The 16,548-nt window shown below is 48.4% G+C and overlaps 1 protein-coding gene across 1 annotated transcript in view; it reads right to left on the reverse strand.

The window, feature by feature from the left end:
- DDX59 (DEAD-box helicase 59) overlaps positions 1-15,758 on the reverse strand; it is a 20,982-nt gene extending 5,224 nt beyond the window's left edge. Inside the window, exons 1-6 of the mRNA XM_007456133.1 lie at positions 14,949-15,758; positions 13,709-13,876; positions 10,526-10,615; positions 2,815-3,066; positions 1,432-1,584; positions 785-913 (exon numbers count right to left, since the gene is read on the reverse strand). Of these exons, the coding sequence (XP_007456195.1) occupies positions 785-913; positions 1,432-1,584; positions 2,815-3,066; positions 10,526-10,615; positions 13,709-13,876; positions 14,949-15,758 (1,602 nt within the window). The remainder of the gene's footprint in view (positions 1-784; positions 914-1,431; positions 1,585-2,814; positions 3,067-10,525; positions 10,616-13,708; positions 13,877-14,948) is intronic.
- Between the last annotated feature and the right edge of the window lie 790 nt (positions 15,759-16,548).

Here is a 16,548-nt window from a genome sequence, read left to right on the forward strand (position 1 = left end):
AAAAAAAAAAAAAAAAAAAAAAGAAAGGAAGGAAAAAAGAGAGAGAGCGAGAAGGAGGGAGAGAGAGAGCAGACTGCTAGATTATTAAGTCTTATGAAAAATAAAGCAACAACTCAGTAAGGGCGCTAAAGGCATTTCAGTGGCCGACTTCAGTAAATGTGACATTCAGAGGTGATTCTAAGAACATCAGAGAAAGGCTTTACTTGAAGAGTCTGTAAGTGATGCCGGAGAAGGAAGACAGGTAGCGGTCAGTGAGATAACGTGGCGCTCAGAGAGGCTTTATTTCTGAGAGAAAGAAGAGCTGCTGTTATCTCTGGCAGCAAAGGAAAGGAACCAAACTCTGAAAGGTGAAAGTCTAGAGCGAATAAGGGTATGAAGAGGAGATGAAGACATGATTCCTAAAAAAACAAACACTTCAGCAGATCGACTTTATTTTGGCCAGATGCAGCAACTTAAAACAACCTTTTTAAACAAAGCCCTCTTTTTCTGCTTATAAAAGCCATTTAATATACTCACTGAAGAAAACAAAAAATATAAAGCAAATTAAACTACACCAAAAGCTAGTCACTTCAATTTTTTAAATAAACATTTTAGTTTATTTCCAACTGATTTTTAATGCATTCTAGGCATCCATATAGTTTTGAAAAACATAATTTAGTTCATATATTTTAAAAGCAAAAATACATGCGGTTTTACGTCCTGCTTTAACTTACCATTATAACGACAATGCCTTGCATAAGAAAATTTACGAGCAAAATGGTAGTAACGTATGAAATCTCCTTACCTGATGCACGTACTCATCCATGCTGGGAGGCATGTCGAAATTGACAACCAGCTTGACGCTGACCAAGTCCAGGCCTCTTCCTAGGACCCCCGTGCTCACGACAACTTCATAGTCTCCTTCAAGTAAACCCTTTCCAAAACAGCAACAAAATTCATTATTGAGGATTTATCTTGAGTGGTTTTCTGTCATTCAGATTTTATCCTTTCTTTTCTCAACACTGTCTTCAACACTGTTGTTGCAATACCTTCGCAGTAAGCATAGGTCTTAGTACATCTGAGAGACATATGTAGCTTAAAGGCCTTCTGACACCAACCCCCAATTTTTTCTAATAATTTATTCAGGCAAACCTTTTCCAAAGGTGAACTACTCTATGCCTCAGTCCAAAGTGACCTGATTTCAGAAATGGCGGATTCTGAACGATTAATCTATTTAGTAGACAATCCCTAGGGGACAAGCTTATTGCTCCCAAAACACAGAAGCCTGAGCAAGAGAAACAATTAACTTCACACCGCTGCATGCCTGAAGTTCTCAGGGTCATTAAAAAAAAAAAGGTCTGCTTTAAAAAGCAGCAGATAATATGGTATCTCTTGAAAATGAGGCAAAACAGATTTACAGGAAAGAGAAGAAAACAGAACGCTGGGTGTCACCTTCAGTATGTTTTTCCTTTCCGGCTGTGACTTTTCCGAGTGCATAGAGGTGCTTTTCAGACCTGTGATTTTCTGAACAGCCTCGCTCAACAGATCTGCTCCTAGTTTGCAGTCCACAAATACTAACACTGGAGGCTTAAAGAGTTTCTTATCCTGAAACATTAAAAACACATATTTAAAATAACTGCTATAACATAATTTACAATGGGACGTTTTTCTGAGAACATCAGTATAAACTAGTTATCAATAGGTTTACCAACACTGCTAAGAAGGAAAAAAGGCACATTCTGTTAAGGTGAGTGTTTTCTTTAAAATACGCACAGAGGGCAAACAGTGTACGTCCTTCACACTCTGCATCACCTCACGAAAACTGCAGAAATGATTTTAAGTGCAATTTAAAATTTCCAAAATTGTTCATAAGTCAAAATAAACCATATTTAACTTAATATTGTATTTTTAACAACTACGCTTGTACATACCACCCACTTAACAAATTTCTGCTTAATCCAGTTACTGTTAAAAAAATTCTATTTCTCAAGGACAGAACAGCTAGGAAAGAACTTGTCTTCACCTTATATGTAAAACTACTAAAAATTTTTGAAACAAAAAAAATATTCTTTGGGAATAACCCTGATACTTAAATATCTTTCTACAATAACGCGAAAAAAACCCAACCTTGCGTCTACACTGCATGTTTTCACAAATAAAACTTTATTTGAACCCTAAAGGATTCTGAAGTAAGCAAAGCAATTTATTATTAAACATCTACAGCAAGTTCCCCTGAAGCTGCAGCTAAAAAGCACTCTCTCAAGAACTGTGGAGATGGCTTCTCTGGTGGCCCGGTGGTTAAGAATCCTCCTGCCAAGGCAGGGGACACGGGTTCGAGCCCTGGTCCGGGAAGATCCCACATGCCGCGGAGCAACTAAACCCACGCGCCACAACTACTGAGCCTGCGCTCTAAAGCCTGTGAGCCACAACTACTGAGTCTGTGTGCCACAACTACTGAAGCCCGCTCACCTAGAGCCCGTGCTCCAACAAGAGAAGCCACTGCAATGAGACGCTTGCGCACCGCAACAAAGAGTAGCCCCCGCTCGCCGCAACTAGAGAAAGCCTGCGCACAGCAATGAAGACCCAACACAGCCAAAAATAAATAAATAAAATAATAAATAAATTTACTTAAAAAAAAAAAAAGAACCGTGGAGACTTCCCTGGCGGTCCAGTGGTTAGGACTCCATGCTTTCACTGCGGAAGGCCCGGGTTCAATCCCTGGTCGGGGAACTAAGACCCCACAAGCCGTGTGGCCAGAAAAAACAAAGAAACAAAAAACTGTGAGAAATGCAAGTGCAATCTACAAAGCAGGGCTGACGGCTTTTCCACACTCACATTCAAGATTTCAAATAGTTTCTTCTTTTTGGCTGGTTCTTCCACCCATAACACAACCTGGCGCACGTTGGAGCAGGGCAGGTTCTCCCCCCCAGCGATGATTCTCACGGGGTCGCGCAGAAGCTGGCTTGCGAGCTGCTCTATGCTGGCTGGAATCGTGGCCGAAGCCAAAAGGGTCTGACAGTCACGAGGCACATTTTCCAAAACATCAAGCACTTGCTGTTGAAAGCCCATCTTTAACATGGTATCAGCCTAAACAAAATCATTGTAAAGTTAGTCCTCCGTGAAAACCCAGGGCCACCCTAGGAAAAAAACGGATACAATTAAGAACGTAAAAAACTTAGAACTCTTTACACGGAAAAATACACCACAATGTCAAAAGCCAAAGGATTAACTGGGAAAAAAATATATTTATATAAAACTACATATTGTGTAACTAGGTTTATAATGATATACAAAGATTTTTATTATGGCATTAGTAATAGCGGCCAAAACCCCCCACCATATCCAGCCTAAATATCCAACAGGAGGGAGACTTTAAGTAAGTTATGGTAGATCCATACCATACAACACGGTGCTAGCATGAAAAATGACCAGAAAGCTCTTTATCTCTGCTAGGAGGAAAGAAGCAAAATAGAGAACACTATGTATCACATGAGACCATCTGTGTATATACTCAGGAAAGTTAATTGCTAACTCTGGAGAGACTTGTGAGCTGGGGGGGGAACAATTTTATTCCTCATTTTATAGCTTTCTGCAAAGTTTGATCTTTTCCTTCTTTTTTTTTGGCCACACTGTGCAGCATGTGGGATCCCAGTTCCCCAACCAGGGATTGAACCTGCGCCCCCTGCATTAGAAGCACAGAGTCTTAACCACTGGACCGCCAGGGAAGTTTTTGAATTTTTTTTTTTTTACCATGAACATACATTTATAATAAAATATGATTTCAAATAAACAAAAAAAATTTAATTTGGGGGTTTTCACTTCTGTATATACCTCTGCATTGCTGGTTTCTAAAAACAATGAGGGACTTCCCTGGTGATCCAGTGGTTAAGAATCCGCCTTCCAATGCAAGGAACGAGGGTTCAATCCCTGGTTTGGGAACTAAAATCCCAAATGCCGCGGGGGCCCGCGTGCTGCCAACTACTGAGCCCATGAACTGCAACTACAGAGCCCACGTGCTCTGGAGCCCACACACCACAACTACGGAGCCCACACGCTCTGGAGCCTGTGTGCCACAACTAGAGACAAGCCTGTGCGCTACAACGAAAGATCCCGCGTGCCACAACTAAGACCCGACACAGCCAAAAATTAAAAAACATTAAAAAAAAAATAAAAACAGGGGCTTCCCTGGTGGCGCAGTGGTTGAGAGTCCGCCTGCCCATGCAGGGGACACGGGTTCGTGACCCGGTCCAGGAAGATCTCACATGCCGCAGAGCGGCTGGGCCCGTGAGCTGTGGCCGCTGAGCCTGCGCGTCCGGAGCCTGTGCTCCGCAACGGGAGAGGCCACAACAGTGAGAGGCCCGCGTAGCGCAGAAAAAAAAATAAAGAAAAAAAATAAAGAAAAGTTAAGGCTATCTTGATTTTCAAATATAATCTGGGTGTCTATAATTTTGGAAAATAAGACATTGAATTGTTTTAGTGTCCACTAATGTGCTGTCAGACTGAAGCTCGATCACTTGTTTTAGAATTATTCACTCTATGACATTTAAAAAATATGAAATTATCAAGATGGTCTGGGTTTGATCCTGGCTCTACCCATGACCTCAAGCAAGTTAATGAAAAGCTTTAAGCCTTAGTTTTTCCCTTTATAAATGGAAATGATAATAGTAACTACCTCCTGGGGCTGTGATGAGGATTAATGAGATAAAGTATATAAAGTACCAGCAAGGTCCTTCTCAGTGTTTCAACTAACTAGCAGACAGAGAGAACCCACACCCGCAGTGTGTCTGCAAACATCCCCACGGTGCCTCAGTAATCCCACTAAGCCCCATTCATATCAGTAGATGGCCTTGCTTCTGGTTCAGAAAAAATAAGACCATGAGAAATAAATTCCTTCAGTTTCTCTTCTCACCCAAACTTCCTGGAAGAGTCCTCCAGCCCTGTGGTCTCCCTCCCCCGCCTCCCCGCCCTCCCCCCACTGTCCGGTCCAGGACTCACTCCCGCCCCTCACCGGCCCCTTCAGGTCTTCAATCACTCCCCAGGTACCACATTCAACAGCCATTTTTAAGTCTTTGTCTAACTCCTTTTAAGATGCAATTATTATTATTTTATTTAAAGAGCATACTTCTTTCTTTTTTTAAAAAATTATTTATTTATTATTTATTTTTGGCTGTGTTGGGTCTTCGTTTCTGTGCGAGGGCTTTCTCTAGTTGTGGCAAGCGGGGGCCACTCTTCATCGCGATGCGCGGGCCTCTCACTACGGCGGCCTCTCTTATTGCGGAGCACAGGCTCCAGACGCGCAGGCTCAGTAGTTGTGGCTCACGGGCCTAGTTGCTCCGTGGCATGTGGGATCTTCCCGGGCCAGGGCTCGAACCCGTGTCCCCTGCATTGGCAGGCAGATTCTCAACCACTGTGCCACCAGGGAAGCCCTATTATTATTTTTAAATACTAGAAGTAATAATGTGCTCACTGTTGAAAACTTGGTAAACAAAACAAAGTAGAGAAAACCAAACTTGCCCATCATCCCACTACCCAGACACCAGCACTGCCTCACTTACTTTCCATGTCCTAACTGTGTCTGGAAACCGCCCCCCCTCCCTACAGCCACCACCCTGGCTCAAGCCCTCCCCTCCCTCCTGGGAACCAGCTTTCTTGCTCAAAGGCTATTCTCCACATGGAGAATATGAGTCTGATTATAATACACTCAGGCTTAAAATCCTTTAAAGTTTCCCAGTGTCTACAGAATAATGTCTGAATTCTCAAGGCCAGGAGAGAATGAAAAAGAAATACAATGACTATGGTTATTTATGGTTGTTTCACATGGGAATATGGGTGTTTTTCCTCCTGTTTCTTAACTTCTCTTTAATGTACGTGGATTACTCATAGAATACAGTTGTTATTCAAACTGCAGAATGGGCCATGAAGAGCAGTTTTTAAAACCACAAAATAGGACAGAATAAAACATATGAGAATAGAGAAATCACACGTCAAAAGGGTAAGTATTGTTTCATGAACGTTCTGTTTCACTTACACACACACAGACACACACACACACACACATGCCCCTACCTAAACAATATTCATGACTGGCTCCCATCTAAACCGTATTTTTTGAAAGCCATTATCAATCAGACCTTGGGAAAATCTTACTCTTTCTACACCTCAGTTTCCATTTATAAATCTATTTTCCTACCTACCTTAGAGGGATGTTAACAGATTAAAATGTGGAGGAACATGTACTTTAAAAAACCTCTTAGAATTAAAAGGACTACTTAAATTTAAGGTGATTCAAACAGTAGAGCCACTCACAATGAACACAAGGCTACTCTGAAAATCTCAGAGTCCCCCGGGGGAGAAAGCACTTGGATACAGAGTAAGCATTAATAAGGTAAGAGGTGAACGTAGGTGTCCCCTAATTAAACAGAAAACCTGGCCTAATTTTCTGGGGACTGTTCTTGGTGTCACCCGCATTTCTTCACTGCTCGTGATTGTGCTTAATCCCAGACAATCCGACTTCCATCTCTGCCACCAAAACTTCACTCCTGAGGGTCCCCAGGCTAAACATTCACTCCACTCAGCAAACCTTAACTCGTAGCCAACAGTGGCTGACAGTCCCCATTTGATGGGCATTTACTGGACGCTAGGCACCTTTCAAGGGAGCATGGTGGGAGGTGGGCACTATAGTGACCCCGCTTTACAGATGTGGAAACTGAGGCACATGACACAGTGTCCTACGATGTGGTGGAGCTGGGGTGTGGACTGGGGACCACTGGCTCCAAACCTACGTCATGAACACCAAGCTCAGTGCTGTGTGCTCGACGGTGAGGACACGGGAAGAGACCCTACCTTTCCAGAATTGATGGTCCAGAAGGGAAACTTACTATGTTCATATCCTTGAAACACGATACAGTTAAATAACAGCACGGCACAACCTGACCAGCACTCCCTCAAGCCCTGGTCTTCCTTCCCTCCCTGGCTCTCCTTTTTCAGACAATTTCTGTACGTCAATGAGCCGGTGGGCTGCGTCCCAGGCTCCCTCCATCTCAACCCACGCTCTCTCTCCAGGAAGCTCAACAAGTTCCAGGGCTCTGAGCACCACGGACACGTCAAAGATGCCCCAAACCTCACTCGGGGCCATAACCGCCTCCCTGGACTCAAGTCGTGGAGACTCACTGTCCATTCTGTGGCCCCAGCTGGACCTCAAGGCCTCTGGAATTTAACATGTTCAAAACAGACCGTGTCTCCCACTGCCAGACCCAGTCCTACTCCAGCAGCATCTCGGGAGATGGCACCATCAGGCACCTCTGTTTCGTCTCTCATCATCATCACCCCACCTCCAATCCATCAGCAGCCCCGCAGACTCTGATGACATCCGTGCGGACCCCTGACTCCTGCCTCGGCCGGCCAGAACCCGCTCACCTCAGGCAATGAGACAGATGCCCGAGGACGTGTCACAGGTGCTCCTCCTTGGCCCAAGCCTCCCGAGACCTCCCATCACTCCAGGAGGGCGCCCACCCCAGCCCGGCCCGGCCCAGCCTCCGGCCTCCCCCTCGCCCCTCCTGCAAGCCCATCTCCCTCCCCGGGACCTGCCCCACTCGCCACTTGTCCTCACCTGTCCCCCTGTGGCTGGCGGCCCTTCTCCCACTTGGAGTCCTTCCTCCAGATGGATCTCTGCGTGGCAGCTGCTGCTCTTCAGCCCTCAGCCTAGGGGGCCCCCCAGAGGCCCCTTCCACCTGAGGGTCCTCCTCTCCTCAGGCGCCTCTGTCCCGTCACCTTGTGTACACGCCTGTGTCACAGCTCACCTCGTTTTCCATCACATCCTCACAACCAAGAACAAAGGCTAGCACGGGAAAAGCCCTAATGGATTTGATAGATAAGCATTCAGTATTCTCAGCACTGTACGTCAGCAGTTAGTACGGTCCGTATGCCCCAAGCCTCCCTAAAGGTAAGCAGCGCAAACATTCCCGGACTCCACCCCAGACCCACGGAACCAGAGCATCCAAGCGCGAGCTCTGGTTCTCCATCTCAGCCACTGGGGAAACGGCAAACAGCGCGCCTGGTCGCGGGGTGGAGCAGGGAACACACTGCAGTAGAAGGACGGTCTGCGCACGGGTCCCCGGAGCAGAGATGAGGGGGCCTGAGGTCTGCAGGGCGGCTCCAGAGGGAAGGTTCTGAGTCACGGACACGTAACAAAGGAAGAGCTGGCGGAGGGGGTGGGAGAGAATCCTCGGGACATGGGGCACGCGGAGGGTGACAGCAGATTTTCCTAATCCTGAAGGACTGTCTTAGACTTCCGGCCTGACCACTCCTGTGTCCGGCCCCCTCCCCCTGCCCCCGAACCGTGGCCCATCTCCCCAGGGACATCATTTGTTCCCAGTTCCCTCTGGGCTCTCAGACCACCTCTCTGTTCACTGACTTGTCTTCAGCTGCACAAGGCAGAGCCTCAGCCCACTGCCCGCCTCTCAACTTCCCCCTTAGAGAAGTCAGCACGTGCCGCGGACCCTCACGCATGGGTCTGGCACCTGCCCCTTCATCCAGCACCCACGTGAGATTCCACATCTCCAAAACCAACTCGAGTGTGTCTACCAGGCCCCAGCCCATCCCCGTGGGCCCTAAATCAAGGCGCACCCCACCCACCTTCGTCCTCCCACGTGTCCGGTCATCACACGACCCGTAAGTGATTGACTGTGACGCTCAGGCGAACCCCGACGCCTGCCTCCAGCCCGTCCCCAACCCTCCCCCCTCGCCTGGGCCGCTGCCTGGCTTTCTTCTTCCTCCTCTAACTCCCCTGCATGGGCAGCAGAGCCCGGAAACTACCACTTCCCACGCGGCACACCCGCCCAGTAATCTAAGCCTCACCGCCCGCAGGTCACAGCCAAACTCCCCTGCGTCCTCCCTTCCGGGTCCTCTGCAACGCGACCCGCCAGCCACCGGCTTCACCTCCTGTTACCTCTTACGCAGGACCCTCAGGCTGGCCCGTCTCTCCCGCCGGCCCCGCACACGTGCACTGCCTGACCCGACCGAGTCGGCTCGCCTTAGTCTCTTCACCTGGGACACTGGACGCATCCTCTAATCTTCTAAATCCTCTCCCCTCTTCTGAGGCTCAGGTCAAGTCCCGTGACCCCTGAGAAGCCAACGTGCCGACCCTCTCATTTCTCCTCCTGAACCCTGAGCACATACACGGTCCTACTGACAGCTTGCACTGGCGGAGGGCAAGCCTCGGCTCTCGGGACGAATTCAGACCTTCACCTGCTTTTGTGAACAGGGCACCTTGTAGGCTTGGAGGGTGTTTAAAGCTTCTTTGTGACACTACCCATCTCACCCAGGGCTCGTCCCCTGCACCCAAAGAGCACCTCTGTGCTGACTTAAGTTTCAGTATGTGAGCGATTATGCTGTTGACCGGCTCCTCTCCCCTGACCACACAGGAGCCACGTCCCCAGTCACCGAGGAGCTGGGCATCGGTGCACTTCTGCCGGACAGCACTCCTCGGACACCATCACCTTGAGCGCAGCCCTGGGGTGCCCCGGAAACCTTGTTAACGTAAGAAAATGAAAATGCTCTGAAGAGGGGGAGCATGAATAAATTCTCTACAAGGATCATCCTTGGGCTCATAAGACGGGGAAGGGAAACCTAAGGATATGGGCTTATCCACAGGGGAAACCCAGCCACAGGTTCAGGGTGCCAGTGAGGACGACAATCCAACGCAACACATCAGGTCCCCCAAAGGCCGGGCCAGGAAAACACTGACTTAGCGGCACTTTCTAAAGGACTGGATATTATTTTACATTTATATGGGACTTTTCAGTGCGAGAAGTTTTCGCAACCACTACTCTTCCTTGCCACGACTCTGGGAAATGAAATGACTAGCAGGCGCAGTAAAGGCTCAAACCCCCGTCTTCTGGGTCTTGGCTGTGTTGCGGCCACACCCTCTGCTGTCCTGAGGCTACTCCCTGGCGCCACAGACGCAGGCCAGGTTGTTGTCACTGGTCAGCATTGATCACTGCTGGGTAAGCCCAAGGCTCTGCCCCGTCACAGCCAGAGGGAAGAGCATGAAGGCAGGACAGCCGTGCCCCCCACCCCGTCCGGTTGGTACGCGATGGATTATCATCAAACAATAACACATTTTCTTCTTATTAAGCAAGCCCAAAGTATAAAAATGCCTATTTGCTCTATGCAACACAGAAAATCACAACCACAGACACCTGTGTCCAAAATTCCCACTGAGTTATTTGCCACCGATTTCCTTCTTTTTTCCGTAGACAAATGACACCCAGCATGTTTAAAAAAACTTAACACTTGAGAATACAGTATACCTGTTAAGTTTACATTTTCAATCAATTAGGACAAGACAGTGGTGGTTTGATTTTAGTTTAGCTGCAGCACTACACAGGAACCAACTTAAGAACCACTATTGCCAATTAAAAAAAAAAATCCCTGAATTGTTTTCCTTTGGGAGAGAAAATGCCTGAAAATATACAATGCAATTAAATAACTATAATGTGCTTTTCACAGATTATATAAAACTCTGTTTTTAAACACCACTACTTACTTCATCCACTACTACAATCTTTATGCCACCAAGCTCTACAGAGCTCTGCTTTATTATATCCAGAAGGCGCCCAGGAGTTGCTATGACAACCTGAACGAAAGAGAAAAGGCAAATTAGAAAGTTCGATGGCGTTCATTCACTCACGTATTCCTTCATTCTACACTTACTGAGTGGCCAATGCATGCCAGACTCTGGTGTAAGTACTCGGAACTCGGTGATGAGTAAGTCAGACTTGGTCTCTGCTCTCGTGCAAGTCATGACACTAAGGAAGAAACAGGGCCAACACGTGCTCATGAGAATCATGACAGGGCGTGATCAATGGAGGGACGTACTCAGTGCTGCTAAAACACAAGCCAACACCCAGGGGAGTAGTGGGAGTGAGCACGACGGGCAGGTCCAGGGAGAGGGAAGGGCATCGTGACCTGTGAGCTCGGAGGCGGGGAGGCTGGCGTGGGTGGAGGGGGGAGAAGGCGGATGAGGCCTGAGAACCTGGCAGGGCCCACGCTGGGAGGGCCTTACGAGCACGCTCGCCGCTATCTGGCTCCGTGAACAAATGCAAACCCCTTGCCCTCTCTGGGCCTGCTATTTCACTTTTAAATTACGAGGCTGGGTACGATGAACTCTAAGGTCACTCAAGGGTCTTAACAGTTTTATCATATATTAGCTGAAGTTGTGGTTAAAAGTAGAGGCTCTTTAGTGAAACTTCAGCAGGCATCGGTCGTAAGATGGAAATGCTAAAAACTATCGTGAGGATTAAATGAGAGAGTGCCGGGATAACTCTGGTGGAGTTACAAATGACCTCCTATGTTCAGCTGTACCCACTTTTCCAGTCCACACCCGCACAGTGGCAACGTCGCCGCGGATGATAAAAGGTCCGTACCCCCAGAACACCCACCCCAGTTTGGCGTGGGTACTTCAGACATCCACAGATATCAAGTCAATTTTAATTACTTTGACTTGAGTTCACTCCTTCTCTTCCATTTTCCCCTCCGATGGTTTGGAAGTTATCAACTTTTTTTTCATTCTTTCAGTGCTTCGCCTTGAATGTCAACAAATCTATAACTTACTATAAAGTTAATCGACACTTTTAGCTTGTTCTTGAAGGATCCAGGGCGATGCTTTACCGCGATCGCATCTCGCCTGCCCTTACACGCTGTGGGACGGTATTCACCCCATTATTTGAAACCACGGCTTGTTCCTGGTCACTTGGCCTGTGCTTGTTTAGCTTCGCCCACACACTTACTGCCGACTTTGCACCAGCTTCCTTCCACCCCCCCACCTTCCTCTCTGGAATCTTCTTTATCTGCAGAAAGGCTTCCTCCAGAAGTTCCTTTAGATGGTCCACTGGCAATACACTCTCTTGGTTTTGTTTATCTGAGTAGCTCTTCGTCTTGTCCTTACTCTTGAAAGATAGCTCTGCTGAGCACACAGACGCTTCAGCTGCTTTTCCCCCCAGAGGGTAGGTGTCTGTGAGTCCTGGCCCGGGCGGCAGGGGATGCGGCAGCCGGGCGAGGAGGGGTGAGGCCGTGCGGGGCAGAGTCCAGGGAGGAAGGCATCGCTGTGAGGGAGGGACACTGGTGACATGCCGGGGGATGGGGCAGATAAATAACTACATAAAGGATAAGGGATGGCAGGTTTCTCATCGTCAGAGTTACCGACGTGGAAACAGAAAACGTAAAAGGAACCTTGTGATGAATGAGAACTGGGAGTATCAACGTGAACTCATGGTCTCAGATAGGCTGAGGTCCCAGAAGCAATGACAGCTCAACAGCAAGGAGCCCAGGGAGAGCCCAGGTCTCGCTTTCTGAATACTATTCTCCACACCAAAGGAGCCAGGGCTCCCTGGAGAGGGTTCCAGGGCTGAGGCCAGGAAAGAACGAGGCAAGTACGGAACATCTTCTTTAGATGGAAAGTAAGAAAGTAGTCAAAGAATGACAAGGATATGATAAAAGGACACGGAAACCGACTGGAAGGTGCTTCCACTGGTCAAACAGATTATAACCCTGTAAAAAAAACAGGGAACCATGAGTCCATACTGATATAAAAAAAGTAAATAAGGGGCTTCCCTGGTGGCGCAGTGGTTGAGAGTCCGCCTGCCCATGCAGGGGACACGGGTTCGTGCCCCGGTCCGGGAAGATCCCACATGCCGCGGAGCGGCTGGGCCCGTGAGCCATGGCCGCTGAGCCTGCGCGTCCGGAGCCTGTTGCTCCGCAACGGAAGAGGCCACAACAGTGAGAGGCCCGCATACCGCAAAACAAACAAACAAACAAAAACAAAAACAAACAAACAAAAAGGTAAATAAGTGGAAAGTTTGGGGAAGCTCAATAAGTTTACAACCTGAAAGTACTCCCCTTAAAATACTTATCCAACACAAAGGGTACAAACAAACTCTACAGTTTTAACTTGACAGATAAAAGCACCAGTAAAAGGACAAACTGAAACCATGTGCCATCTAAAAGGATATAATGAAAAGAAAAGCATCTCTTCTGTGATGTTCTGTTAAAGAACTAAATTCAAGGCCCATAACTTGAATCTAATCAGTTCAGGGCTGTTCTTCCAAGGAGGTGGCTTATAATCCTTAAAAAGTGCCAAGATCCTGAGAAAAAAGGAAAGATCGGTTCCAAACTGAAGACACTGAGAGAGACATGACAGCTGCAAGCAACAAAAGACTCTGAACTCGATGGAAAAAAGCTGATGGGACAACTAGCAAAACCTGAGTTGGGTCGGAAGCCGTGACACCAATGTTAATGCATGCCAACGGACCAGCGTGAATTTCCTGGGTCTATAACTGGATTGTGATGTTGAAGGACAGTGTCCTTGTTTGTAGGAATCACGCTCTAAAGTGTATCAGCCACGATCCTGATGAGGTAAGGCCCACCTTTCGGAGATTCATCTTCTCAGCCGTGAAAGAGGGGGTACGCCACCCCACCTCCCAGAGCAAACGCAATGACTAAAGGTGGTAATGGCTGTGAGAACATCCGACAGCGTTGGGAAAACAAAAGGCACCTCCCTAACCTGTGCTCCTGGCCTTCCCCACAGAAAACGAACTTTAAAATTAAGGTTCACGTGGCAAGACTTTTAAGGCCACGTAAAATCACACTCTGAAGTTCCTCAGGGGGCGAAAACCCTTAGTTCCTGCATTGCTTAAGTCCTCTGCAAAGGCGTTCGGTCCAGGGAGCCCACCTGAACGCGCTGGCGCAAGCGGTGGAGCTGCGGGGGGGCGGGCAGGCCCCCCACCAGGAGCGCGGTCCTCATGCGGGGCAGGCCGCTCATCAGTTCCTTGGCCTGGCGCTCTATCTGGATGGCCAGCTCCCGCGTGGGCGTGAGGACGAGCGCGGATGGCATCTTGCTCTGCAAAGATGTGAAACACACCAGCAGTGAGCTCTGCTGCTGTGGACGCAAGCCCCAAGGCAGCCCCAGGAGCACTTTTCTTTGAAAGTGGTCCCATCAGCCCACCGGCCTTCTGCTCAACTGCAGAATTCTCCTCCAAAACCAGCACAAACTGCACCCATTTCTCACGTAACACAGACAGACAACGAAAGACCCCACCATCAGGACCAGGGAGAGGCATCTGCCTCAATCAAGGCGGGAAAACTGAAGCTTGGCTTCCCATCGACTGGCCCGGGCGACCTGCAGCCAGCCTCCTCGGAAGAGACACCTGCTGGTTGCCCTGAAGATCCGGGAGAAGCCTGGTATCCTACCCTCGATCTCCCCTCAGTGCTGTTGTAGATTCACTTCTTTCTTTGTCAGGAGACCTTACTTATACAAACATTCTATTTTGGTCTTCCGGTGAGTTTCGTCTATATTTTGAAAATCCAGTCTTTTATTTTTTTCTCACATTATCTTCTGCTACGCTTCAGCGGTCCAAAATTTCCTCTCTCTCTCCTCCCTTCGCCTACATTTCTCACTCCTTTTCCCCCCTTGCCATCCTCCAAACCTCACAAACTCCCTAGTACTTGGCAAATAATTACTCAAAACGTCTGTTAAACTAATTATGTGCAGGAGTGCTTCTAAACCAACGAGTAAGGCAAGGTGGTATCATTTTAAGATGAAACGCAGGCCACACTTAGTGGTATATTTTGAAACCTACAATAGTGTTCTGACTTTGGTATCAGGTTTTTCAAAACACAACATCGAAGCAGGCTAGACTGACACAAAAATCTCAGCTCACCTGGTCAGCAGGATTTTCACCCCAAACCCTAAGCCTGTTCCTTCAATAGAAAATTTGTTAAAAAGACAACGCTTTGTAAGGAAAGTTTTTTAGACCTTCAATGAAGACACTGGTTCAATATAATAAAATTTAGTCCCAGTGACTAAAGGTCTAAGTACTTGGTTGCAGTTTGCAATTTTAACGTAGTTGAGGATGACACTTGGTAAACACCTTGACTGTTCTTGAGGCTCACACAGGTGAGCTCTACCTTACCTGAAACAGAGCTCGCATGATGACGGGAAGCAGGAAGGCGGCCGTCTTCCCAGAGCCAGTGTCCGCGCTGGCCAGCACGTCTCGGCCCAGAAGCCCCAGGGGGACCATCTGCATCTGGATGGGGGTGGGGACCTCGTAGCCCGAGGCCTTCAGATTGAGGTTTAAGGCCTCAGGGAAGCCGCAATGCTCAAAGTCAACGATGGGCCTGGGGACGCCTGGCCCCTGAACCACGATTCCCAGCTGCCGTCTGAGGTTTTCAATCTGGTCCTCCCGAAGGTTCGAGATAAAGGCGTGCTCGGTGTAGACATACGAAGCAGGACGTGGAGCCGCTGGCTCAGAACCCGCTTTCTGTGGACCGCCCAGCGCTAACGGCTCCTCCACTCCGCTCACCTGCAGGAGGTGTTTTGCTTTACACTCCAGGCTACACACGTCTTCATCCGTCTCATTGCAGATGTACTCTCCGTAGCGCCCGCATACCACGCACACTGGCTCCCCAGGCTCGGCCTGGCGCTGCGTTTTGGAGAAGGACTTCACCGGCTCTTCGAGGAGATCGCTGTCCTGCGCCCGCTGCCCGGGTCCAGCCAGACCCCCCTCAGGCACCTGGCTGGCAGGCCCGGGGAGAGGGCGCGGCTGGGCGCCGTGATGCGCCGCTAGTGCAGCTTCTTTGGTACCCGAGGCATCATCGGCTGGACCATCCCCGCCTGCACCCAGCTGGGGGTCTTCTGCTTCTGGTTTGACTTTCTTGGCTGCACAACTTCTATCATCATCGTTAGCATTCCGCCTGACTTTCAGGGATCTTGGAACGAACATCCTTCAATATTCTGTGGAAGAAATTATACACTGAGATTTATTTTACCCTCAATAAAGTCACAGATAAAGAACCCTAAGTTCATCCTGTCCCCAGGTTTTGCTTCAAAAGAACAAAGGCGATGCTCCCATCAAGCTTCCCTTCCGCCCCCCGCCCAAGTCCGCCGGGTGAGGACAGTTTTGTCTGCATACACCGCACATGGCTTCACACCACTGACCTCCGTCTGTGGACTGACTTGCACTTTAACATACCAGACATGACAGAAATTCTGGGGTAAACCCTTCTGTTACACGTTCACAAACGAAAACACAAAAAGAAAAACACAAAAAGAAAAACTTCACAACTGGAGTCTTTAAAACGAAGCCACAAGCATCACTAGTAATACGTGTGCAGCAGTTACTAGGTTCCAAGGTCAGAGTTGAGCGCGAAATACACACGCGTGTTATCTTACGTGGGTTCAGTTCTCACGGGGGACTCAGCACCTGGAGGCTGAGGGACTTGAAGCTCACACCTTCTCAGCGTGTGCAAGCCTCCAACCACAGAGCTTCCCATTTACAACCAAACAGGTTTTTGCAAAATGACGGCGTTTGGTAAACAGGCTTTTAACCTAATTTGGGGGCTGCCAAATATGCTAAGAAATATTTTTCTCAAAACAAAAATTCTTAGGACACATTGCCAGATTCCATTTTTCCAGAAAAATTCCAACGAAATTCCAAGTGAAGGTCTAGGGTTACCACCTCAAGTCTCCGACAAGGTCAAGGAGGTGGGGGAGGGGCGGCTGCCCTCAAGAGG

The sequence above is a fragment of the Lipotes vexillifer genome, unplaced genomic scaffold (genome assembly GCF_000442215.2).
Source record: "Lipotes vexillifer unplaced genomic scaffold, Lipotes_vexillifer_v1.1 scaffold1201, whole genome shotgun sequence".
NCBI classification, from domain to species: domain Eukaryota; kingdom Metazoa; phylum Chordata; class Mammalia; order Artiodactyla; family Lipotidae; genus Lipotes; species Lipotes vexillifer.